At 52.0% G+C, this 25064-nt stretch overlaps 2 protein-coding genes across 4 annotated transcripts in view; one reads left to right on the top strand and one right to left on the bottom strand.

The window, feature by feature from the left end:
- The window catches only part of NPLOC4 (NPL4 homolog, ubiquitin recognition factor), an 80178-nt gene extending 67965 nt beyond the window's left edge, over window positions 1–12213 (bottom strand). The window contains exons 1-2 of one of the 3 annotated variants that reach the window (XM_003315770.6): window positions 12017–12213; window positions 4812–4892 (exon numbers count right to left, since the gene is read on the bottom strand). In XM_003315770.6, coding sequence (XP_003315818.1) covers window positions 4812–4892; window positions 12017–12031 — 96 coding nt within the window. In that variant the 5' untranslated portion in view covers window positions 12032–12213. Of the gene's footprint in view, window positions 1–4811; window positions 4893–11210; window positions 11338–12016 lie in introns of those variants that run through there. The other 2 variants (XM_009433499.5, XM_063799429.1) reach the window with 2 other exon arrangements.
- Window positions 12214–12296: 83 nt separating this feature from the next.
- TSPAN10 (tetraspanin 10) lies at window positions 12297–23467 on the top strand. Its single transcript, XM_024350653.3, has 4 exons — window positions 12297–12507; window positions 17344–17485; window positions 19710–20347; window positions 22619–23467. Exons 1-4 carry the CDS (start codon window positions 12500–12502, stop codon window positions 23010–23012), a joined length of 1182 nt encoding a protein of 393 aa, XP_024206421.1. The 5' UTR covers window positions 12297–12499; the 3' UTR covers window positions 23013–23467.
- The last annotated feature ends 1597 nt before the right edge of the window (window positions 23468–25064 follow it).

Consider the following 25064-nt stretch of genomic DNA (forward strand, 5'->3'; position numbering starts at 1 on the left):
GAGATGAGGCTGGCGAGGCAGACAGGGCCGTGGGAAGCCACACAGACGAAAGGCAGGGGGAATCATCATCCACAAAATCCCTGTTGCTCAACACCACACTGAAGAGGAAGCTAGAGTGCCAATTAGAGACAAGAGAGATGGGCTGAGACGGGATGAGATGGGACAGGATGGTGGGGATGAAGGCAAGAGCACACCTTCCAGCAGTGGTCATCGCCAGGCCCAGCTGATGAGCAGGACCAGGGGCAGGAATGGAATGAGAGAAAGGAAGGAGGTCAGAGTAAAGCTGAGAATTCTAGATTGAGAAACTATGTGGAGGTAACACCTGTGCAGGGACCATGAAAGGAAAGGCTAAAAAAGGAAGAAGACTAGAGGGAAAATCAGGACCTCCATTTGACACTGAGATCGGAGGTGACAACCAGACACACTGCAGTGAAGCCGTCCAGCAGGCAGGTGGGCGCATCTGTGTCTGAGCCCAGGCAAGGGGCCAGAGCAAGAGCTCTACACCAAGGGGTCATCAGAGTAGATGTACCCAAATAAAAGGAATGTGAATCTCGGTAAAGAAACAAATCATAAAAGAACAATCAAATGGAAATTCTAGAACTGAAAAACACAAGAACAGAAATAAAAAATTCACTGAATGGGCTTATCAGCAGAAGGGAGAGAGCAGAAGAGTCAACCTAAACATAGGTGAATAGCCTGTGGTCCCAGCAACTCGGGAGGCTGAGGTGGAAGCACTGCTTGAGCCCAGAAGTTTAAGGCTACAATGAGATATGATCACACCACTGCACTCCAGCCTGAGCGACAGAGTGAGAATCCAACCAACTCTAAAAAGAAAAACATAAATGAATCAATAAAAATAACAGCTATATAATCTGAAGGCAGAGATTTGGGGGGAAAAAAAACAGCCTTAGGAACCCATGGTACAGGACCAAATGCTCCTCACTAGAAAAAAATGAGGGTTGGGCGCGGAGGTTCAAGCCTGTAATCCCAACACTTTGGGAGGCCGAGTTGGGCAGATCACCTGAGGCCAGGAGTTTGAGACCAGCCTGGCCAACATGGTGAAATCCCATCTCTACTAAAAATACAAAAATTAGTCAGGTGTGGTGGTGCACCCCTGTAATCCCAGCTACTCAGGAGGCTGAAACAGGAGAATCGCTTGAACCTGGGAGGTGGAGGTTGCAGTGGGCAGAGATTGCGCCACTGCACTCCAGCCCAAGCGACAGAGTGAGACTTCATCTCAAAAAAAAAAAAAAATTAGCCAGGTGAGCTGGCACGTGCCTGTAATCTCAGTTACTCGGGAGGCTGAGCCAGGAAAACCGCTTGAACCCGGGAGGCGGAGGTTGCAGTCAGCCAAGATCACGCCACTGCACTCCAGCCTGGACAACAGAGCGAGACTCCATATCAAGAAAAAAAAGAAAGAAAAGAATGAAAATAGAACAGAAAAATACTTAAGAGTGGGGAAAACCCCAAAATTTAATGAAAAACATCAAATAGCAACTCCAGGAAGTTCAGCAAACTCTCTCAAGTTAGGATACAAAGAACACCACTGCAAGGCACACCAGAGTCACCCTACTGAAAGCCAGAGGTCACTGAAGACGAGAAGACCAAGAAGACGCTGGAACGACAGCTTCAAATGCTCAACAGGACCAGGCACCGCGGCTCCCGCCTGGAATCCCAGCATCCAGGAGACAGAGTGGGGAGGATCACTTGAGGAAATCAAGACCAGCCTAGACAACATGGTGAAACCCCATCTCTACCAAAAAATTAAGAAATTAGCTAGGAAGCTGACGTGGGAGGATCGTTTGAGCCCGGGAAGTCAAGGCTGCAGTGAGCTGTGACTGTGCCAGTGCACTCCAACCTAGGCAAAAATAATAATAATAATAATTTTAAAATGGACTGGGTGAGGGTGGATCACACCTGTAATCCCAGCACTTTGGGAGGCCGAGGCGGGCGGATCACCTGAGGTCAGGAATTCGAGACCAGACTGGCCAACATAGTGAAACCTCGTCTCTACTAAAAATACAAAAATCAGCTGGGCATGGTGGTGCGAGCCTGTAGTCCCAGCTACTCGGGAGGCTGAGGCAACAGAATCACTTGAACCCGGGAGGCGGAGGTTGCAGTGAGGCAAGATTGTGCCGCCGCACTCCAGCTTGGGCGACACAATGAGACTTCGTCTCAAAAAAAAAAAGAAAAAGGGCCAGGTGTGGTGGCTCACTCTTGTAATCCCAGCACATTGGGAGGCCGAGGCAGGCGGATCATGAGGTCAGGAGATCGAGACCATCCTGACTAACACAGTGAAACCCCATCTCTACTAAAAACACAAAAAACATTAGCCGGGCGTGGTGGCGGGTGCCTGTAGTCCCAGTTACTCGGGAGGCTGAGGCAGGGGAATGGCATGAACCTGGGAGGCAGAGCTTGCAGTGAGCCGAGATCGCGCCACGGCATTCCAGCCTGGGCGACAGAAAGACTCCGTCTCAAAAAAAAAAAAAAAAATTGATGCATGGTGGGGAACAAAAATGAAATGTCAACTCAGAAATCTGTTTTGAGGCCAGGTTCAGTGGCTCACGCCTGTAACCCCAGCACTTTGGGAGGCCAAGGCGGGTGGATCACCTGAGGTCAGGAGTTCGAGACCAGCCTGACCAACATGGTGAAACTCCATCTCTATTAAAAAGACAAACTTAGCCGGACTTGGTGGCGTATGCCTGTAATCCCAGCTACTCGGAAGGCTGAGGCAGAATTGCTTGAACCCGGGAGGCTGAGGCAGGAGAATTGCTTGAACCCAGGAGGCAGAGGCTGCAATGAGCCAAGATCATGCCATCACACTCCAGCCTGGGCAACAAGAGCGAAACTTTGTCTCAAAAAACAAAAACAAAAATTAGCCAGGTATTGTGGTGCACACCTGTAATCCCAGCTACTTGGGAGGCTGAGGCAGGAGAACTGCTGGAACCCAGGAGGCGGAGGTTGCACTGAGCCGAGATCACGCCACCACATTCCAGCCTGGGCGACAGAAAAAGACTCCATCTCAAAAAAAGAAATTTGTATTGAATGAAAATATCCTTGGGAGGCCAAGGCGGGCGGATCACGAGGTCAGGAGATGAAGACCATCCTGGCTAACATGGTGAAATCCCGTCTCTACTAAAAATACAAAAAATTAGCCAGGCATGGTGGTGGGCGCCTGTAGTCCAGCTACTCGGGAGGTTGAGGCAGGAGAGTGGCGTGAACCCGGGAGGCGGAGCTTGCAGTGAGCCAAGATCACGCCACTGCATTCCGGCCTGGGAGACAGAGCGAGACTCCCTCTCATAAAAAAAAAAAAAAAAAAGAAAAAGAAAATATATCCTTCATGGCCGGGCACGGTGGCTCACGCTGAAGCGGGTGGATCACGAGGTCGGGAGTTCAAGACCAGCATGGTGAAGATAGTGAAACCCCGTCTCTACTAAAAATACAAAAAATTAGTCAGGTATGGTGGCGGGCGCCTGTAATCCCAGCTACTCGAGAGGCTTAGGCAGAGAACTGCTTGAACCCAGGAGGCAGAGGTTGCAGTGAGCCGAGATCATGCCACTGCACTCCAGCCTGGGCAACAGAGTGAGATGCCATCTCAAAAAAAAAGAAAATATCCCTCATATAAACACAGGACAAAACGAAAACATTTTCAGGTCAAAAAAACCCAAAGGTCTGTGACCAACAAACCTACCTACAACAAAGGCTAATGGATGTTTTTCAGTCTGAAGAGAAACAACACCAGACAGAAATAGTCTGGGGGAATCCATGGGAAAAGTAAATAAGGAAGAAACTGTGAAGATAAGCTAAGAAGTACATAATATGCAACTATCACAGTAAATGAAATATTTTGTGATTGGTTAAAAAAAGAAAAACTGTCATGGGAATCCTGGACACAATGCAGGTCAGGAGACCAGGGAGGAGCCAGGGATGATTCTTTGAGTCAACTGTAGTCATATCTACAATTCATACTTTTTTTTTTTTTTTTGAGACAGTCTCACTCTGTCGCCCAGGCTGGAGTGCAGTGGCGCGATCTCAGCTCACTGCAAGCTCCGCCTCCTGTGTTCACATCATTCTCCTGCCTCAGCCTCACCAGTAGCTGGGACTACAGGTGCCCGCCACCACGCCCGGCTAATTTTTTGTATTTTTACTAGAGATAGGGTTTCACCGTGTTAGCCAGGATGGTCTCAATCTCCTGACCTTGTGATCCGCCCGCCTCGGCCTCCCAAAGTGCTGCGATTACAGGCGTCAGCCACTGCGCCTGGCCACTCTTATGAAATACTTTTTTTTTTTTTTTTTTGAGATGGAGTCTCACTCTGTTGCCCAGGTTGGAGTGCAGTGGCCCCACCTCGACTCACTGTAAACTCTGCCTTCTGAGTCAAGCAATTCTCTTGCCTCAGCTTCCCAAGTAGCTGGGATTACAGGCACCTGCCACCACACCTGGCTAATTTTTGTATTTTTAGTAGACAGGGTTTCACCATCTTGGCCAGGCTGGTCTTGAACTCCTCACTTCGTGATCCACCCGCCTTGGTCTCCCAAAGTGCTGGGATTACAGGTGTGAGCCACCACGCCCAGCCGTGAAATATTTTTACACTTACCTTTGGGCTCTTGGTCCTATAATTTTGAGCAGTGATCAGCTGTGACAAACATCTCATCCTATAGCAATCCAACCCAACTGTGATAGAGAAAGGCAATGCAAAAGGCAATTTGGGAATAGGGAAAATAAGAAAATGAGGAAAAGCGAAAAGGTATCGATGGCAGTAAGAGTAGAGGATGAAAAATATCCTGAGGGTCAATACCCAGGCCACAGATACCTTTTTCAAAAATGTTGCTGCTGTTTCTCTCTTTGTTGCTGTGATCCGCTTCACTCCATCCGGGGACTGGACACGAATTATCTGTTGCAAACAAAACATGATGGTTACTGCACAGCCTAGTGAGGTCCTGATCTAATACTACGGCTTCCATCTGTGGTCTTTTAGCATCTGGGTCACTGAAAATTAAAGCCAAACCTCACTCTTCACCTTTCAATACCCAGCTCAATCCTTCTAGAAGATGATGCCGAGGGGTGAGATTCATCAACATATGGGGAGATATTTTAAGAGTACTGTCCTCTCAACTCTTAGTTTCACTCAGAAAACAACTTTAATTCCTAATCACTATTTATAGAGTATATGTAAAACACTTTTTGTCTCTTCAGACTTAAAACAGAGAAAAACCCACCATGAACCATGAATGAACTGTGTTCTTTAAAAAAGATGTTACTTTGGGGAAAAAAAAAAAAAAAAGATGTTACTTTGTTCCAGGATCTATATACAAACATTAGACAGTCTTCGAGAGTCCTACAATTTAAAAGAATCACAGGAAATTTTCTAATTGTTACTTTTTTTTTGCTTTTTTGAGACAGGGTCTTGCTGTCACCCAGGCTGGAGTGCAGTGGCAAAATCACAGCTTACTGCAGCCTTGACATCCAAGGTTCAAGTGATCCTCTGACCTCAGCCTCCCGAGAGCTGGAACCACAGGCTTGCACCACCACACCAGGTTAATTTTTTTTTTTGTAGTGACGGAGTGTCATATTTCCCAGGCTGATCTCGAGCTCCTGGGCTCAAGTGATCCTGCCACTGTGCTGGGATTACAGGTGTGAGCCACCACGCCAGCTATTACTTACTTTCCCTAAAAAACGTTTCAAAATGGCCAGACACAGTGGCTCACGTCTGTAATTGTAGCACTTTGGGAGGCCAAGGCGGTGGATCACTTGAGCTCAGAAGTTCAAGACCAGTGGGCAACATGGGGAAACCCCATCTCTACTAAAAATACAAGTTAGCCAGGCATGGTGGCATATGCCTATGGTCTCAGCTACTTGGGGAGCTGAGGCACGAGGATCACTTAAACTAGGGAGGTCGAAGCTACAGTGAGCCAAGATGGTGCCACTGCACTCCAGCATTGGTGACAAAGTGAGACCCTGTCTCAAAAAAAGAGATTAGGCTGGGCACAGTGGCTCCTGCCTGTAATCCCAGCACTTTGGGAAGCCAAGGCGGGCAGATCACCTGAGGTCAGGAGTTCGAGACCAGCCTGGCCAACATGGTGAAACCCCGTCTCTACTAAAAATACAAAAATTAGCTGGGCGTGGTGGCGGGCACCTGTAATCCCAGCTACCTGGGAGGCTGAGGCAGGAGAATCGCTTGAACCCAGGAGGCAGAGGTTGCAGTGAGCCAAGATCGTGCCATTGCGTGACGCAGAGCAAGACTTCGTCTCAAAAAAAAAATAAAAATTTAAACTTAAAAAAGAAATTAAAATTAAAAGCAATAAAGGTCTTTAATGGTAAAATTTAGTAGGGTTTTGAAAAAATATTTTCAGCTGGGCACAGTGGCTCACACCTATAATTCGTGCACTTCAGGAGACCAAGGCAGGAGGATCTCTTTAGCCTAGGAATTCGAGATCAGCCTGGCCAACACAGCGAGACCCCATCCTAATTTAATAACGTGCGTGTGCATATATGCATATTAAAGTGTACATATATATATATATATATATATATATTTTTTTTTTTTTTTTTCCCCACGGCAAGCCTAAAAAGGTTGGCAGATCTGGAAGACTACTGGACAAAGGGCATTACTTTCTAAGACAACTTGATGTTTATGCTGATGAAAGCCATCGTGATGGTGAGTTATCATGCCTGGCCAACAGCACAGGCCCCTGCTTTAGACAAGGAGGATGAAATGGCATGCTCTGCAGCAAACAAAGACCTGCTCCAACCATCTGCGGGACGGGAAGGAAGGCAGACAGGAACATGCCCATAAGTGTCCTAGCTTCTCCTCTCAGCAATGACTGACGGTGCATTCTATAGCTTCTTTCTCTCTCATTTCCTGCATTACCATCTCTTGTATTTAGCTCATTTTTTTTTTCCCCGAGATGAAGTTTCAATCTTGTGGCCCAGGCTGGAGTACAATGGCACAATCTTGGCTCATTGCAACCTCTGTCTCTTGAGTTCAAGTGATTCTCCTGCCTCAGCCTCCTGAGTAGCTGGAATCACAGGCGCCCACCACCACACCCAGCTAATTTTCTTTTTTTTGAGACAGTCTTTTTCCATTGCCCAGGGTGGAGTGCAGTGGCGCAATCTCGGCTCACTGCAACCTCCACTCACTGCAACCTCCGCCTCCCAGGTTCAGGTGATTCTCCTGTCTCAGCCTCCTGAGCAGCTGGGATTACAGGCATGCACCACCAAGCCCAGCTAATTTTTGTATTTTTAGTAGAGACGGGGTTTCAACATGTTAGTCAATCTGGTCTTAAACGCCTACCTCAGGTGATCCACCTGCCTCAGCCTCCTAAAGTGCTGGGATTACAGGCGTGAGCCACCAAGCCTGGCCTAGCTGATTTTTTATAGTGAAACATTTCAATTCCCTTATTTCCTTTTTTATTTCTTTTTTTTTTCAGCTCTTGTTGCCCAGGCTGGAGTGCAATGGCGTGATCTCGGCTCACTGCAACCTCTGCCTCCCGGGTTCAAGCGATTCTCCTGTCTCAGCCTCCTGAGTATCTGGGATTACAAGTGCCTGCCACCACGCCTGGCTAATTTTTAGTATTTTTAGTAGAGATGGGATTTCACCACGTTGGCCAGGCTGGTCTCGAACTCCTGACCTCAAGTTATCCACCCACCTCGGCCTCCCAAAGTGCTGGGATTACAGGTGTGCACCACCACACCCGGCCTCCCTTATTTCCTTTTTTGTAAATTCTATAACTATTTTCTGTGAGGTTACCACGAGTGTTACACTAAACATCCTCTTCAACCACTATGCAGATGAAAACTGTCACAAGCCATTGTCTAAAAAAGATTTCCACTGATACAGGACAAAACACCATAAAGGCTCAGAGTCTACTGGGATTTGTCCGCTTTTAGTAAAGTAACTAAGCCTAATCTAGATTTTCCTAAAATAGGATAACCCTGTCCTGCATTTTCCCATAACTTTCACTTGGCAGAAAAGGCTCCACCCAATATGTTCTCAACTTTTAAGTCAGGAGATTGAGACCATCCTGGCTAACACGGTGAAACCCCATCTCTACTAAAAATACAAAACATTAGCCAGGCATGGTGGAGGGCGCCTGTAGTCCCAGCTACTTGGGAGGCTGAGGTAGGAGAATGGCGTGAACCCAGGAGGCAGAGCTTGTGGTGAGCAGATCGCGCCACTGCACTCCAGCCTGGGCGACAGAGCAAGACTCCGTCTCAAAAAAAAAAAAAAAAAAGAAAAGAAATACAATTCTTTATACTTCTAACGTCTAGTATACTTCATTCTAGATTCAATACCCCAGAAAAACGTTTTCACAATATATAGCATTAGGTAAATACTTCCACTTATTTGTTTCTAAAATCTGTCTGCCAACACTTAGCTATCTTAAAAAGGAAAGCTCTGTTCTAATGAAGGGGAACATGTGAATGTTCCTTCAAACGATGATTCTGGAACAAGAGCATGTTACCGCCATTCTTTACAGAGCTAAATGGTTCAGGCTGCAGAATTCTAAGGTGAAGAAGTCATCCTACTTGATCCTCTACCACAGAAGATGGGAGTCCAGGTTTCCAAGGCCAACTCCAGTATTTAACAAGAGACAAACATAATTTGTACGATGGAAAGTTCTGGCCTAGCCTCTGACACAGACTACAAAATGAAATACACAGGAAGAGACAGACCTGACAACATGAACACACAGCCTCTTGGTAACTTAAGTTTCCCTATTTATAAGAAAATAAGACTAGAACGCTTCTTGGGGAAGTTGAAGAACTGGTGAGATACAGTTAAACCCACAGAAACTCTTTTCTCCCCCCCAAGACAGAGTCCTGCTCTGTCACCCGGAGTGGGAGTGCGATGGCACGATCTCGGTTCACTGCAACCTTTGCCTGCCGAGTTCAAGCAATTCTCCTGCCTCAGCCTCCCAAGTAGCTGGGATTATAGGCGCCCGCCACCGCGCCCAGCTAATTTTTTTTTTTTTTTTTTTTTTTTTTAAGAGTCTCACTCTGTCACCCAGGCTGGAGTGCAGTGGTGCGATCTCGGCTCACTGCAATCTCCGCCTCCCGGGTTCTAACTTTTCTGCCTCAGCCTCCTGAGTGGCTGGGACTACAGGTGCACGCCACCACGCCCGGTTAATTTTTTGTATTTTTTTTTTTTAGTAGACGTGGGGTTCCACCATGTTGCCCAGGCTGGTCTCAAACTCCTGAGCTCAGGCAATCCACCTGCCTCGGCCTCCCAAAGTGCTGGGATTACAAACGTGAGCCGCCACGCCCTAATTTTTGTATTTTTAGTAAAGACGTGGTTTCACCATGTCGGCCAGGCTGGTCTCAACTCCTGACCTCATTATTCACCTGCCTCGGCCTCTCAAAGTGCTGGGATTACAGGTGTGAGCCACCATGCCCAGCCGAGAAACTTTTCAAAAGATCTCTTCCTTAAATTCAAAATAACTTTTTAAATCAATTTCAAAAGAAGAGTGTTTTAATTCCTCACAATCTGAGACATTCAACGAGATCCAATGCTGTCAATGAGAGCCTAGCCTTATACACTAGTGGGAAAAAAAAATGGCCTTGTCTGAAACACTTTTCACTTCTCAATGGTTATTTTAACTCAGTTAAAAGTACAAAGGTAGTTTGAAAGAAGGTTTCAGTGCTAATTCCTAACCTATTTCTAGGCAAAGTCACCAATGATTAACACTTTTTTTTTTTTTTTTTTTGAGACAGTCTTGCTCTGTCGCCCAGGCTGGAGTGCAGTGGCGCAATCTGGGCTCACTGCAACCTCCACCTCCCGGGTTTGAGCGATTCCCCTCCCTCAACCTCCAGAGTAGCTGGGATAACAGATGCATGCCACCACACCCGGCTAATTTTTTATTTTTAGTAGAGACAGGGTTTCACCATGTTGGTCAGGCCAGTCTTGAACTCCTGACCTCGTGATCCGCCCGCCTCGGCCTCCCAAAGTGCTGGGATTACAGGCGTGAGCCACTGCATGGCCACATTTTATTTTTCAAAGGAGTCAAAGGTTTCTTGGCCGGGCATGGTAGCTCAGGGCTGTAATACTAGCAATTTTGGGACCCCAAGGTAGGAGGATCTCTCGAGCTCAGAGACCAGCCTGTGCAACATAGTAAAGACCTCATCTCTATAAAAAAATTTTTTTAATTAAAAAGATTTAAAGGCCAGGTGCGGTGGCTTATGCCTGCAATCCCAGCATTTTGGTATGCCAAGGCGGGCGGATCACGAGGTCAGAAGTTCGAGATCAACCTGGCCAACACGGTGAAACCCCATCACCACTAAAAATAAAAAAGAAATCAGCCATGCGTGTTGGCGAGCACCTGCAACCCCAGCTACTCGGCTGAGGCAGGAGAATTTCTTGAACCCAAGAGGCGGAGGTTGCAGTAAGCAGAGATCGCACCACTGAACTCCAGCCTGGGCGACAGAGTGAGACTCCATCTCAAAAAAATAAAATAAGGTAAAAAAAAAAAAAAAAAAAAGGAGTCGACGTTTCCTAAGTTTCTCCTGGGCCATATATTCATTCCACTCATCTCCAGGTTGGGAAACATGGAGGCACCAAGAGGGCCCCTGACTGGAGAGATGATGGAACCACCAGAGAAAAGCCTTGCACATAAGTGCTCGGTTCTCCTGGAGACCCATTTGTTTGTGTGTGTGAGACAGTCTCATTCTGTCGCCCAGGGTGGAGTCCAGTGACGCCACCTAGGCTCACTATGTTGTCCAGGCTGGTCTTGAACTCCTGACCTCAGGTGATCCACCCACCTGGGCTTCCCGAAGTGCTGGGATTACAGGTGTGAGTCACCGCGCGGGGCCTGGAGACCTATTCTAGACAACACCTGGCAAAACTGCAGAGATTGTCACAATGCTACAGTATGAACATTACTCTTCACCCAATACTGCTAAGCTTCCGCCAGAAATCCCAAATCTTCCTTAATATTAACCAAAATGCTCCTGTCCAATGGTCAGTTAGTTTTTTTCCCATCACATTTACTTTTGGGGAGAAACTTCTCACAACTTAACGAGGGACTGGTTTTCTCTGATTTGTCACTGATATTTTTTACGTTAAGGCGGAGTGTGTGACAATTTTTTTTTTTTTTTTTTTTGAGACGCAGTCTCGCTCTATAGCCCAGGCTGGAGTGCCATGGAGGGATCTCAGCTCACTGTAACCTCCACCTCCCGGGTTCAAGCAATTCTCCTGCCTCAGCCTCCTAAGTACCTGGGATTACAGTGCGCCATGACGCCCGGCTAATTTTTTGTATTTTTAGTAGAGACAAGATTTTGCCATGTTGGCCAGGATGGTCTCGAACTCCTGACCCCAGGTGATCCACCCGCCTCGGCCTCCCAAAGTGCTGACATCACAGGCGTGAGCCACTGCGCCGGGCCGACAATTTCAGGTAAAAAGTGAAATCAACATCATTTACAACATTCCTTTTAAAGAGGAATTGTCAAGTTGTCCTTCCAAGCAAGGAGCAAAGCCGGCAAGTTACTGTGTTTTCATTTTCCCAGGTCTTCTGGTGGGGAGGGAGCTCTGTAACGTCCCCGTCTGCAGAGCTGCTCTCCTTAGTGACTCATGACAAGGCACTTGCTGGGAAGGGGGAGAGCAGGAGGAGAGAATCAGAGGGAGATTAGGATAAGAGGTGTCCCTGGCTCTGAGAGGGGCAGGACTGGCTGGGAGTCCCTGGAATTAGACCAGGAAGTCTCCTGGAGCCGGGAAACGGGTGGGGAAGGAGGGCGGTTTCTCTTCGCCACAATCCATTCTCCCTGCTTAGAAAGGCTCGGCCTTTCCCTGCCCAGGGCGGGCAACCGGGGTCGTAAGTCCTCCGGGGAGGGACAGGGACGGGAAGCAGCCGAGGGGGGTGAAAGTCCCCGAGAGGGGCCCAGCCACTACAGAGAAAGCCCTGGCGAGAGAAGGGAAAGGGGCCGAGTCGCGGGGCCGGCAGGCCCGCCTCCCCCACAGGCCGAGGCCGGCAAATCTGCTGCCTCATCCCGGCGTCCCCGCTCCCGCCCGGCCGCCGCACTCACGATGCTCTCGGCCATGGCGGCTGCTCCTGCCTCCGGGCTCGAGCCCCGGGCCGCCGCCGCCTGCCGCCCCAAGGGCCTCGCAGACCCGGCCGCGGCCTCAGCCCCGGCCCCGGCCTCCCTACGCCGCCGCCACCGCCGCTCCAGCTTCGCCCGCCCGGCTCCGCCAGCCGCCGACGTCCCGGTGCCTCGCTCAATACGCTCCCCTCGGGCGCGAGGCCGGGAAACCAGGTTCCGGCCCCACCAACGGCTCGACGCATGCGCAGGGCGGGGCCGCTGACCCGCCCCCGCCATCCCTGCAACTGGAGGTGGGGATTTTGGAAAGATGCGCCTGAGATTACTTATGCTCGTCCTCGGAAACCCAAGCGGCACAGGAAAGTCCAAAAAGGAAGCAAAGGCGAGCATCCGAAGTCTCACCCAAAAATAACTACTGCTGCGTATTATAGCGTATTATAATTGGGGAAACAGCATTCCAATCTTCTCTCCATGCACAGGTAAGTAGAGAAACAATTTCAGGAAGGCAGGATCACACCTTCATGTTTTTTTTTTTAAGTATTTTTTAAATTTAACATAAGAAAAACAAATGAGTTTAAACTGCATTTCAGGCCGGGCGCGATGGCTCATACCTGTAATCCCAGCATTTTGGGAAGCCAAGGTGGACGGATCACCTGAGGTCAAAAGTTCGAGACCAGCCTGGCCAAAATGGTGAAACCCCGTCTCTACTCAAAATACAAAATTAGGCCATACGCGGTGGCTCACGCCTGTAATCCCAGCACTTTGGGAGGCCGAGGCAGGTGGATCACCTGAGGTCAGGAGTTCAAGACCAGCCTGACCAACGTGGTGAAACCCCATCTCTACTAAAAATACAAAAATTAACTGGGCGTGGTGGCGGGCACCTGTAATCCCAGCTACTCGGGAGTCTGAGGCCGGAGAATCTCTTGAAGCGAAGAGGCGGAGGTTAGAATGAACCGAGTTGGTGCCACTGCACTCCAGTCTGGGCAACAGAGTGAGACTTCATCTCAAAAAAAAAAAAAAAAAAGACATCACATCACAGATTCTAAGGATTTTTGGAGTTGGATGCCAGGAAACCGGAAGACTAAATGTATACATATTTCACAACATCACAATTACCGTGACAGTTTTTTTAAACTATGTTAAATTTCATTAATTGATTAAATTATGTTAGTAATTGTATTAGTTTGCTCAGGGTGCCATTGTAACTACCCAACATATTGTCCCTGCCCACTGCCTAGACTTTATCAAGACAGGGGAATTGCAATAAAGAGTTTAATTCACACAGAGCCAGCTTGTACAGGTTACTGAGGTTTTATTACTACTCAAAAAAAATCAGTGTCCTTGAGAATTCAGGGATCAGAGTTTTTTGTTTTTTGTTTTTTGTTTTTGAGTCCGAATCTCACTCTGTCACCCACACTGGAGTGCAGTGGCGTGATCTCGGCTCACTGCAACCTCCACCTCCTGGGTTCCAGTGATTCTCCTGCCTCAGCCTCCCGGGTAGCTGGGACTACAGGCGCACACTACCATGCCTGGCTAATTTTGTATTTTTCATAGAGACGGAGTTTCTCCATGTTGGTCAGGCTGGTCTTGAACTCCCTCAGGAGTTCAAGATCACCTCAGGTGATCTGCCCACCTGGGCCTCCCCAAAGTGCTGGGACTATAGATGTGAGCCACCATGCCCGGCTGGGGATCCGCGGTTTTAAGGATAATTTGGTGGGTATGGGGTCAGAAAGTAGGGAGTGTTGATTGGTTGGGTCAGAGGTGAAATGATAGGGAGTCAAAACTGTCCTCTTGTGCTGAGTCGGTTCCTGGGTGGGGGCCACAAGATATGAGCCAGTTTATCAATCTGGGTGGTGCCAGCTGATCCATGGAGTGCAGAGTCTGCAAAATATCTCAAGCACTGATCTGTTTTTTAATAGTGATGTTATCCTGAGAAGCAATTTGGGAGGTTTAGAATCTTGTAGCCTCCAGCTACATGACTCCTAAACCATAATTTCTAATCTTATGGCTAATTTGTTAGTCCTGAAAAGGCAGTCTTGTCCCCAGGTAGGAAGGGAGTTTGTTTTGCAAAGGGCTGTTATCATCTTTGTTTCAAAGCTAAACTATAAACTAAGCGCCTCCCGAAGTTATTTCAGCCTACACCCAGGAATGAACAAGGACAGCTTGGAGGTTAGAAGCAAGATGGGTTCAGTTAAGTCCGATCTCTTTAACTGTAATAATTATCTCAGTTATAAGAAAATATAACACAACAAAATCTCTCACAGACTGGGTGGTGGTTTGGAATTACTTTTCTTTTTTTTTTTTTTGAGTCGGATCTCCCTCTGTCGCCCAGGTTGGAGTGCAATGGCGCAATCCCAGCTCACTGCAACCTCCGCCTCGTGGGTTCAAGCGATTCTCCTGCCTCAGCCTCCTGAGTAGCTGAGATTACAAGCGTGCGCTACCACGCCTGGCTAATTTTTATATCTTTAGTAGAGACAGGGTTTCACCATGTTGGTAAGGCTGGTCTCGATCTCCTGACCTCGTGATCCACCCGCCTCAGCCTCCCAAAGTGCTGGGATTATAGGCATGAGCCACCATGCCCGGCCTGGAATTACTTCCTAACAGTCCTGGAAGTTAGAATCCCAGATCAAGGTGTCAGTAGACGTGGTTTCTCCTTTGTTTTCTTCTTTTTTTTTTCTTTTAAGGCTGGGGTCTTGGCCAGGCGTGGTGGCTCACGCCTGTAATCCCAGCACTTTGAGAGGCCGAGGCAGGTGGATCACGAAGTCAGGAGATCGAGACCATCCTGGCTAATACGGTGAAACCCTGTCTCTATTAAAAATTAAAAAAAAATTAGCCGGGCGTGGTGTCGGGTGCCTGTAGTCCCAGCTACTCGGGAAGCTGAGGCAGGAGAATGGCGTGAACCCGGGAGGCAGAGCTTGCAGTGAGCCGAGATCGCCCCACTGTACTCCAGCCTGGGCGACAGAGCAAGACTCCGTCTCAAAAAAAAAAAAAAAAAGAAAAGACTGGGGTCTCACTCTCATTGCCGAGGCTGGAGTGCAGTGGCACAATCGTGGCTCACTGTAGCCCCGACTTCCCAGGCTCAGATGATACTCCCACCTCAGCCTCCTGAGTAGCTGGGACCACAAGTGCTTACAATCACACCTGGCTAACTTTTTGTATTTTTAGTAGAGACGGGATCTTGCTGTGTTACCCAGGCTGGTCTCTAACTACTACTAGGTTCAATCAATCCACCCATCTCAGCCTCCCAAAGTGCTTAGATTACAGGCATAAGCCGCTGTACCCAGCCAGGTTTCTTCTTATACCTCTCTCCTTAGCTCGACGATGGCAGCTTCTCCCCGAGACCTCACGTTTTTTCTTCTGTGCACACATCCCTCGTGTCTCTCCATGTGTCCCACCATGTGTCCCAATTTTCTTGTAAGGATGTTGGATTAGGGCCCACGCTAATGGCACTTATTTATTTATTTAGGGATGGAGTCTTGCTCTGTCACCAGGCTGGAGTGCAGCAGCACCATCTCGGCTCACTGCAACCTCTGCCTCCTGGGTCCCAGCAATTCCCCTGCCTCAGCCTCCCGAGTAGCTGGGATTACAGGCATGCGCCACGATGCCCAGCTAATTTTTTGTACTTTTAGTAGAGACAGGGTCTCACTATGTTGGCCAGGCTGGTCTCAATCTCCTGACCTCGTGATCCGCCTGCCTGGGCCTCCCTAAGTGCTGGGATTACAGGTGTGAGCTACCGCGCCCAGCCCCTAATGGCCTTTAAAGGCCCTGTCTCCAAGTCCCATTCTGAGGTCCGGGGGGCTGGAACTTTATCATAAGAATGTAAGGGGCACAATTCAGCCATAACAGTGGTAGATGATGATCGTTTCATTAAAAGATTACCCAGACTTTGGCCGGGCGTGGTGGCTCACGCCTGTAATCCCAGCACTTTGGGAGGAGGAGGCGGGCAGATCACTTGAGGTCAGGAGGTCGAGACCAGACTGGCCAACATGGTGAAACCCCATCTCTACTAAAAATACAAAATCAGTCAGGTGTGGCGCCTGCAATCCTAGTTACTCAGGAGGCCGAGGCAGGAGCATCGCTTGAACCCAGGAGGCAGAGGTTGCGGTGAGTCAAAATTGCGCCACTGCATTCCAGCCTCAGCAACAGAGCGAGACTCTTGTCTCAAAAAAAAAAAGGTTACCCATCCTTAGAACAGACTGAGATGGAGGCCGTGGACAGTCCCTGTGACTGTGACCCTGGCCGTGGAGCTGCTGCAGGGCCCATGAGGTTGGGTTTGTCACCTTTGGGGAGGTGAAGGGAAGCTGGAGCCCAGAAGCTCAGCCTGCAGCTCTGGTCCTCGCCCCGACTTCCCACCTGCAGCACATCCCACTTCTCCGAGGAAGATCTGAAGACTCAGAGTGGCCTTCAAGGCCTCACCTGATCCAGCCCTGTCACCTCATGGACCTCCCTCCCACCCCCATCTCTGCTTGCCCCACACAGCCAGGTGACCTTTCCTCCTAAAACTTGCCGGGTGTGCTCCCACCCAGGCGTCTTACGCGCGCCTGAAACCCTCTGCCTGCTCCATCGGTACATTGCCTGCTGTGCTGCACCACCCAGACCACCTCTTTGGACTGCTGAGAGTGTTGGTGGCTGAGTCCGGGCACAGTGGCTCCAGCCTGTAATCCCAGCACTTTGGAAGGCCAAGGCAGGAGAATCACTTGAGTCCAGGAGTTCAAGACCAGCCTGGGCAGCACAGCAGGACCCTGTCTCTACAAAAAAATTCAAAAATTAGTGAGGCAAGGTGGCGTACATCTGTAGTCCCGGGAGGCGAGGTTGCAGTGAGCCGAGATTGCGCCATTGCACTCCAGCCTGGGCAACAAGAGCGAAACTCAGTCTCAAAAACAAAAACAAAAACAAGGAAGGAGGTGATCTGGTGGGGGGACGCTGTTTCATTCGTGCAGTGAACAAGCCGGGGGATAGATTGGCGCTGGGGCTGCCCATGGGTCTCTTGGGATTGGGGTTGTGAACCAATTTACCAGGGTCTGATTCCCTGGTTGGGAGCTGATGGAGCGGCTGCTGACCCTGCAGAGCTGAAGTCCGCATGGGGGGCTGCAGTGAGAGCCACAAGGCTGGCACCCAAACATGCCTGCCTGAGTCACACCTGCGCTGAGCTTAGGGGACCCACAGAGCCAGGGCTGGGGAGAAATATATCTCCACAAGCAGAGGCCTCCTTAAGCTCTAAAACGTGATTCTTCACATGACTCAACTGTGACTCCGGCATCTGGGTGGGGCTCGCACCTCCCCCATTCCCATGCCCAGGGCTGCACTGTTCACAGACTAGCCCAGGGCCGCAGTCAGGACCAGCCCAGCAGCCCAGCCACAGAGGAGCCAGCGAACCTCTCCCGGCGCCTGTGCTGGGGGCTTTCTGTTCCAGCGTCAAGGATGGAGGAGGGGGAGAGGAGCCCCTTACTGTCCCAGGTGAGCCGTGCCAAGTGGCCTTGCCCCGAGGTTGGAGATGTCCCCAGCCCTGAAGTCCTAAGGGAAGTCCCTGGGCTGGGTTCACACCCACCCCTGCCCCTGGTGCCACCCCACACCTCAATGCTGAGATTGGGTTGAGGGGGTGGTTCTAGGCAGCCCCCTCCCCCTTCCCCACTGCACAGTTCTCTCAGCCCCATGCTGGCCTCTGGTCAAGGGATCTGCCGGATCTCCCTGAGGGCCTTGGGGGCAATCTTTGGCTCAGGGTGCAGGAGGGGGTGAAGGCAAATGTCCCTTGCAGCCAGCCTCCAACGGCCTCTGGCCCCCATTGGCCCCAGTCTGGCCAACCAGGCACTGACAGCCTGTCCTTTTGCTTCTAGTGACTTGTTGAGGTCTTGGGGGTGATAAATAACCCTCCTCTGGGGCCGGGCACAGTGGCTCACTCCTGTAATCCCAGCACTTTAGGAGGCTGAGGAGGGAAGATTGCGTGAGCCCAGGAGTTCAAGACCAGCTTGGGCAATGTAGCGAGACCCTGTCTCTACAAAATATTATATATATATATATATATATTTAGATGGAGTCTCGCTCTGTCACCAGGCTGGAGTGCAGTGGCACAACCTCAGCTCACTGCAACCTCCCCCTCCTGGGTTCAAGCAATTCACATGCCTCAGCCTGCTGAGTAGCTGGGATTACAGGCACATGCCACCACACCCAACTAATTTTTTTTAGTCGAGACAGGGTTTTACCATGTTGGCTAGGATGGTCTCGATCTCCTGACCTCGTGATCCACCGGCCTCAGCCTCCCAAAGTGCTGGGATTACAGGCATGAGCCACCGTGCCCGGCCTACAAAAAATAATTTTAAAAAATTACCGGGACATGGTGGCAGTGCCTGTAGTCCCAGCTACTCAGGAGGCTGAGGAGGAAGGATGGCTTGAGCCCAGGAGTTTGAGGCTGCAGTGAGCTGAGAGCCTGACGCTGCGATCAGCTTCTTCCTGGTGAAACAGGATTGGAATGGGATCCTTGCCCAGCACACAGCCATGGCTGCTTTTTATTATTTATTTATTTTTTGAGATGGAGTCTCGCTCTGTCACCCAGGCTGGAGTGCAGTCACGCGATCTCTGCTCATGCAACCTCTGCCTCCTGCTCGTGCAACCTCCACCTCCTGGGTTCAAGCGATTCTCCTGCTTCAGCCTCCCAAGTAGCTGGGATTACAGGTGTGTGCCACCACGCCCGGCTAATTTTTTTTTTTTTTTTTTTTTTTTTAGTAGAGATGAGGTTTCTCCACGTTGGTCAGGCTGGTCTCGAATTCCCGACCTCAGGTGACCCACCCACCTCAGCCTCCCAAAGTGCTGGGATGACAGGCGTGAGCCACAACATCCAGCCCGGCCATAGCTTCTTATTCTCCTTTTTTAAAAAACTCTTCCCGGCAGAACTGGGCACCTGCGGGGCTGCCTCTTCCCCCACAGAGAGAGACCAGCAGGCCTTTCCTGCCAGTGGGCCAGGGGGTCCCCTCTGAAGGCCCTGCAGCCCCCAGACGGTCTCCCTGGGCTCTTGGGCACCCTCCTCCCTGTCCTGGGAGCCTGTTGGGCAGGGCACTGTCCTGTCCTCGGCAGCAGGGCCCAGTGCCATGTCCACACTCAGTGCGGGCTGTTGGTGGGGCCGAAGAATGGGTGCTGGGATGTGAGGACTGGTTTCAGAGGGGAAAGAAAAGGGCAGCCATGTGGGCCAGCCCCTGTGGCTGGTGAGGAAGCCTCTCTACACAAGTTCCATGCTGCAGGCACACACAGACTGATCCACGCAGACGCTGTTTCAAACTCTGGGGACGCAGCCCCGCCTGTGTGCTGCGGGAAAGCCAGGGCGACCCTGACCCGGGGAGGCCGCAGACACCCACGCATAGGACCAGGAGGGAGTGGGTGTGTTCACTGAGCACCGCCCTGCTTGGTCTTCACCACAGCCTTTCAGGGTCTGCTCATCACCCTGTTCTAAAGGTGGGGTCCCACCAGAGCTGGGACCCTCACTGCCCCTTCTGCTGCTCAACCGAGCGGGACGGCCCTGAGGGCCCCCTGCCCCTGGCTGTCCGCATCTCTGAGCTCCAGTGCTGCCCTCCGCCATCCGGCATCCTCCCATCCCTCGAAGGCTCTGCCACCATGCTCTTCCCTGACCCCTCACCAGTTGTCACAGAGTCTGGGTGAATGCGGTCTCACCCTGTTCCTCTTCCCTCTGCAGGAAACTGCAGGCCAGAAGCCCCTCTCTGTGCACAGTCCACCCACCTCAGGCTGCCTAGGTCCAGTGCCCAGGGAGGACCAGGCGGAGGCCTGGGGCTGCAGCTGCTGTCCCCCGGAGACCAAGCACCAGGCCTTGAGTGGCACCCCCAGGAAAGGACCAGCCCCTTCCCTCTCCCCAGGGAGCAACTGCGTCAAGTATCTGATCTTCCTCTCCAACTTCCCCTTCTCCCTGCTGGGGCTGCTGGCCCTGGCCATCGGGCTCTGGGGCCTGGCTGTCAAGGGGTCTCTGGGAAGTGATCTGGGGGGGCCTCTGCCCGCAGACCCCATGCTGGGGCTGGCACTGGGAGGGCTGGTGGTCAGCGCAGTGAGCCTGGCTGGCTGCCTGGGCGCCCTCTGTGAGAACACCTGCCTGTTACGTGGCTTCTCCGGGGGCATCCTTGCCTTCCTGGTGCTTGAGGCCGTGGCGGGGGCCCTGGTGGTGGCCCTCTGGGGCCCGCTGCAAGACAGCCTGGAGCACACCCTGCGTGTGGCCATCGCCCACTACCAGGACGACCCAGACCTGCGCTTCCTCCTCGACCAAGTCCAGCTCGGGCTGAGGTGCTGCGGAGCTGCCTCCTACCAGGACTGGCAGCAGAACCTGTGAGTCTTGGAGTGGGCGAGGGACAGGGCCACCACAGGGTCGCAGAGGCCACACACCCTTGTGCGTGTACACACAGTCACTCACACGTACATACTCATTCGTGCATGCCCACATGCATGCACACGTATACCCACATGTACACGCATATCCACACTGGCACGTCTTGTGCTCACAGGTTTCACGTGTGTGGACACACACCTACACACTCCTCTACACTGACATGAACATGTTCTCGTGCACACACAAAACAGCCTCACACTCAGGCACACACTCACACTCAAACATGTTCATACACACACTTGTCATGCACACAAGGTATAGGGGTGCTTGCCTCTCCTTGTTCCATGGGCTCAGGGCCCCAATCAGCCCTGCGGCCCCCACAACGTGCAACGTGACTCTGTTCCCCCCGCCAGGGCCAGGAGGACTACCCAGGAGCTTAGTTGAGAAGCTGAGCCCACAAACTTAGAAAGTCATTTTTCTGCTGGGCACGATGACTCACACCTGTAATCCCAGCACTTTGGGAGGCTGAGGTAGGCGGATCACCTGAAGTCAGGAGTTCAAGACCAGCCTGGCCAACATGGTGAAACCCCATCTCTACTAAAAATACAAAAATTAGCCAGGCATGGTGGCAGGCACCTGTAATCCCAGCTACTCAGGAGGCTGAGGCAGGAGAATGACTTGAATCCAGGAGGTGGAGGTTGCAGCCAAAACAGCACCACTGCACTCCAGCATGGGCAACAGAGTGAGAATCCATCTCAAAAAAAAAAAGGCCGGGCGCGGTGGCTCACGCCTGTAATCCTAGCACTTTGGAAGGCCAAGGCGGGCGGATCACGAGGTCAGGAGATCAAGACCATCCTGGCTAACACAATGAAACCCCGTCTCTACTAAAAAATAGAAAAAATTAGCCAGGTGTGGTGGCGGGCGCCTATAGTCCCAGCTACTCAGGAGGCTGAGGCAGGAGAATGGCGTGAACCCGGGAGGCGGAGCTTGCAGTGAGCCGAGATCGCCCCACTGTACTCCAGCCTGGGCGACGGAGGGAGACTCTGTCTCAAAAAAAAAAAAAAAAGAAAATGACTTTTAGGTGAATTCAGGACATTATTCTGGAATCTGACTCCATAGTTTCCCTCCACCGTGAGTGTCATTAAACGCCGTGCATTTAGGAGCCAGTGCAGGATTTTCTTATATTCTGCTCAAGGGTAGCTGTCTTTTTGTTTGTTTGTTTGTTTGTTTGTTTGAGATGGAGTCTCCCTCTCGCCCAGGCTGGAGTGCAGTGGCTCAATCTCGGCTCACTGCAAAGAGGGTAGCTGTCTGTTTTATCAGCTATACCCACTGCATGCACACCCCAAGCAGCACCTACTCTCCATGCCACACCCAGGACAGACGATATGCACTCTGTCTCCCAAGCCTTCTTGGTGCATGTATCCAGGGGCAGCTGAACACAAGAGATGAAGTCATAGGCGACCCTGAAAACTGGCCATTGGGACCCAGCAGTGGCTAACAGGCGGGTCCTTCCAGACTCTGCAAAGCACCACATAGGTTGGTTTTTGGCCACGTGTGACTGGGTTGGTGGCAGCCCCCCTAGAGTGTCGTGATGCCACGTCTGCTGCTGGCCTCGACCCCATCCCCTGCCTAAGTGGGGCATACTCTTCTAGAGTGGAGAGGGCATGGGGATGAGCCTGCAGGTCTGCTGGGCCCGTGTGCAGAGCCCCAGACATCAGTGGATGCCTAGGGCACCTGGGGACTGCCTGACCTGGGCTGTGATGAGATCAACACTCCCTAGCTACCCTGGGAGCTCCTCCCCCACCCCTGCTTTCTGTCGCTGCCGGGTACTGCCTCTCAAGCCCTTGCTCTTCCCAGTAAGACCTGTGGACCATTCCAGAAGCCTCTGTCAGAGTTCCATCCACCCTCCCCTGCTCCAACTCTACCTTCTCAATGAGCTCAGCAGCCTCTGCGGAGGGAGGTCCTCTTATCAATGCTTGTCTGTTCCCCCTTCAACCGTCTCATTAAATATCCTCCTGCTAGTCAACACAGCCACCACCCCTACCTGCAAGCGCAGAGGACTGCCGTGCACAGGGATACGTTATAGAGAGCCAGGTGCTGTGTGTGTCCGTGTGTGCAGGTGTGTGCGAATATGAGGGCGTATGCACGTGTGTGCATGTGCCTGTGTGGCCATGGAAGGGTGAAGGTGGGTAGGCCACATTCGCCTCTGTGCCTGGTCCCAGAAGAGCGGGCCCTCCCCGCCAGAACTGACGATTCCATGCGCCTTGCAGGTACTTTAACTGCAGCTCCCCCGGGGTGCAGGCCTGCAGCCTTCCCGCCTCCTGCTGCATCGACCCCCGCGAAGATGGAGCCTCTGTCAACGACCAGTGCGGCTTCGGGGTCCTGCGCCTGGATGCGGACGCAGCTCAGAGAGTGGTGTACCTGGAGGGCTGCGGCCCGCCGCTCCGGCGGTGGCTGCGCGCGAACCTGGCGGCCTCGGGCGGCTACGCAATCGCGGTGGTGCTGCTGCAGGGCGCGGAGCTCCTGCTGGCCGCCCGGCTACTCGGGGCCCTCGCTGCCCGCAGGGGGGCGGCGTACGGCCCCGGAGCGCGCGGGGAGGACCGCGCTGGCCCCCAGAGCCCCAGCCCCGGCGCCCCGCCCGCTGCCAAACCCGCCCGGGGCTGAGCGCACGCCCCGAGGTCCGAGACCGCCACGCACAGGGATACAGGGGGCGCCTCCGCCCGGCTAAAAAGCGCTGCCTGCGCCGCCGCCGCCTCTTGATTTCGCTCGGGCTTCGGGTGACTTCGCCGCAGGACCTACCCAGCTCGCTCACTTCGCTCGCTCCGCGTCCCCCATGCCAGCCCCCAACGCAGGGCGCCCGGCGAAGCCACGGGACTGGCGGGAGGAGCACGCGGGGCCGGAGGAAATCCCGGGGCTGACCCTCACCTCCGAGCCCCCACTCCCACCCCAGCCGCACAGTTCCCACCTCCTGGCACCTCCCTCCCCTGGGGCCGCCACCCCTTCTGGGCTCGTGATGGTGGAGCTAAGGTCCAGGCCTCTCCCTCCCGAGTGCATTTTTGGGGAGATAGTAAATGTTTTATTTGGGTGTATCATTCATACAGTAAAGAAACCAATCTTCAGAGGCAGCGTGGGGAATTCTTACCCATCGAAGACCGTGAACCACCACAGGTCCGAGCGGGGAGTTCCAGCCCCTGGCGGCGCGCTCAACCCCAAGTCAGCCCTGCAGTGACTACATTGCCAGGGCCAGCGGGGCCTGTTTCGGGCTTTCACATAAGCGGAATCCCAGAGGGTCTGTGCAGAGTCAGATCTGGCCCTTGCTGCGAATGGACTGGTCCATGTGAACAGGGGGCTACTGTGAGGGCCCCTGCTGCTGGGCCAGCTTGCAGAGCTCTTGCTTCCCCTGGATGTGGTGTCAGGAGTGGGATCTTGGTTACAAATGGGCATGTTTGTTTTTGTTGTTTTGTTTTGAGACAGGGTCTCGCTCTGTCACCCAGGCTGAAGTGCAGTGGCAGGGTCTCAGCTCACTGCAGCCTCCGCCTCCCTAGCTCAAGCAATCTCCCACCTTAGCCTCCTGAGTAGCTGGAACTACAGGGGCCCGCCACCACGCCCAGACAATTTTTTGTATTTTTTTATTTTTATTTTTTGAGATGGAGTTTTGCTCTTGTTGCCCAGGCTGGAGTGCAATGGCACGATCTTGGCTCACCACAACCTCTGCCTCCCGGGTTCAAGTGATTGTCCTGCCTTAGCGTCCCAAGTAGCTGGGATTACAGGTATGGGCCACCATGCCTGGCTAATTTGTATTTTTAGTAGAGACAGGGTTTCTCCATGTTGGTCAGGCTGGTCTCGAACTCCTGAGCTCAAATGATCTGTCCACTTTGGCCTCCCAAAGTACTGGGATTACAGGTGTGAGCCACAGTGCCTAGCCTCATTATTGTTATTTTCTGTTTGTTTGTTTGTTTGTTTTATTTTTTGAGACGGAGTCTCCCTCTGTCACCCAGGCTGGAGTGCAGTGGCACGATATCGGCTCACTGCAAACTCCATCTCCTGGGTTCACGCCATTCTCCTGCCTCAGCCTCCCAAGTAGCTGGGACTACAGGCGCCTGCCGCCACGCCCGGCTTTTTTTTTTTTTTTTTTGTATTTTTAGTAGAGACGGGGTTTCACCGCATTATCCAGCATGGTCTCGATCTCCTGACCTCGTGATCTGCCTGCCTCGGCCTCCCAAAGTGCTGGGATTATAGGCGTGAGCCACCGCGCCCAGCCTATTGTTATTTTCAAATACAGACATGGTCTTGTTATGTTGCCCAGGCTGGTCTTGAACTCCTGGACTGCAGTGATCCTCCCGCCTTGGCCTCCTAAAATGCTGAGATTATAGGCATGAGCCACTGTGCCCAGATACAGCCAGTTTTAGTGGGCACTGTCTAAGGACGAGCTGGCTGGGTGCTCTGGAGGAGTTGCTAGTGTCACTGTGCCTCAGTTTCTCTCTTGTGAGGTGGGAGTAGGAGCTCCGGCCTCACGGCGTGTGGTGTAAGCCATGTCCAGTCTCATCTTCTCTGTGTGGCCTGTTCCAGCCACCTGCACGCTTCATTGACTATGGCCCCTGGGTGTGCACCAAGGCCTTCTGCCTTGACCCAGCCATGGCCTGACATTGCGTGTCTTGGGGCCACCAGCAAGGCTCAGTGAGAGTGTGAGCCCAAGGGCTGTCTTCCCACTCAGGC

This window comes from Pan troglodytes, chromosome 19, assembly GCF_028858775.2.
Source record: "Pan troglodytes isolate AG18354 chromosome 19, NHGRI_mPanTro3-v2.0_pri, whole genome shotgun sequence".
Classification (NCBI taxonomy): domain Eukaryota; kingdom Metazoa; phylum Chordata; class Mammalia; order Primates; family Hominidae; genus Pan; species Pan troglodytes.

Excerpts from the sequence above, each read along its gene's own strand:
- TSPAN10 (XM_024350653.3), top strand. Across the intron at positions 17,486-19,709 it reads GGAGCCCCTTACTGTCCCAG|GAAACTGCAGGCCAGAAGCC; the intron begins GTGAGCCGTGCC and ends TTCCCTCTGCAG. Across the intron at positions 20,348-22,618 it reads CAGGACTGGCAGCAGAACCT|GTACTTTAACTGCAGCTCCC; the intron begins GTGAGTCTTGGA and ends TGCGCCTTGCAG.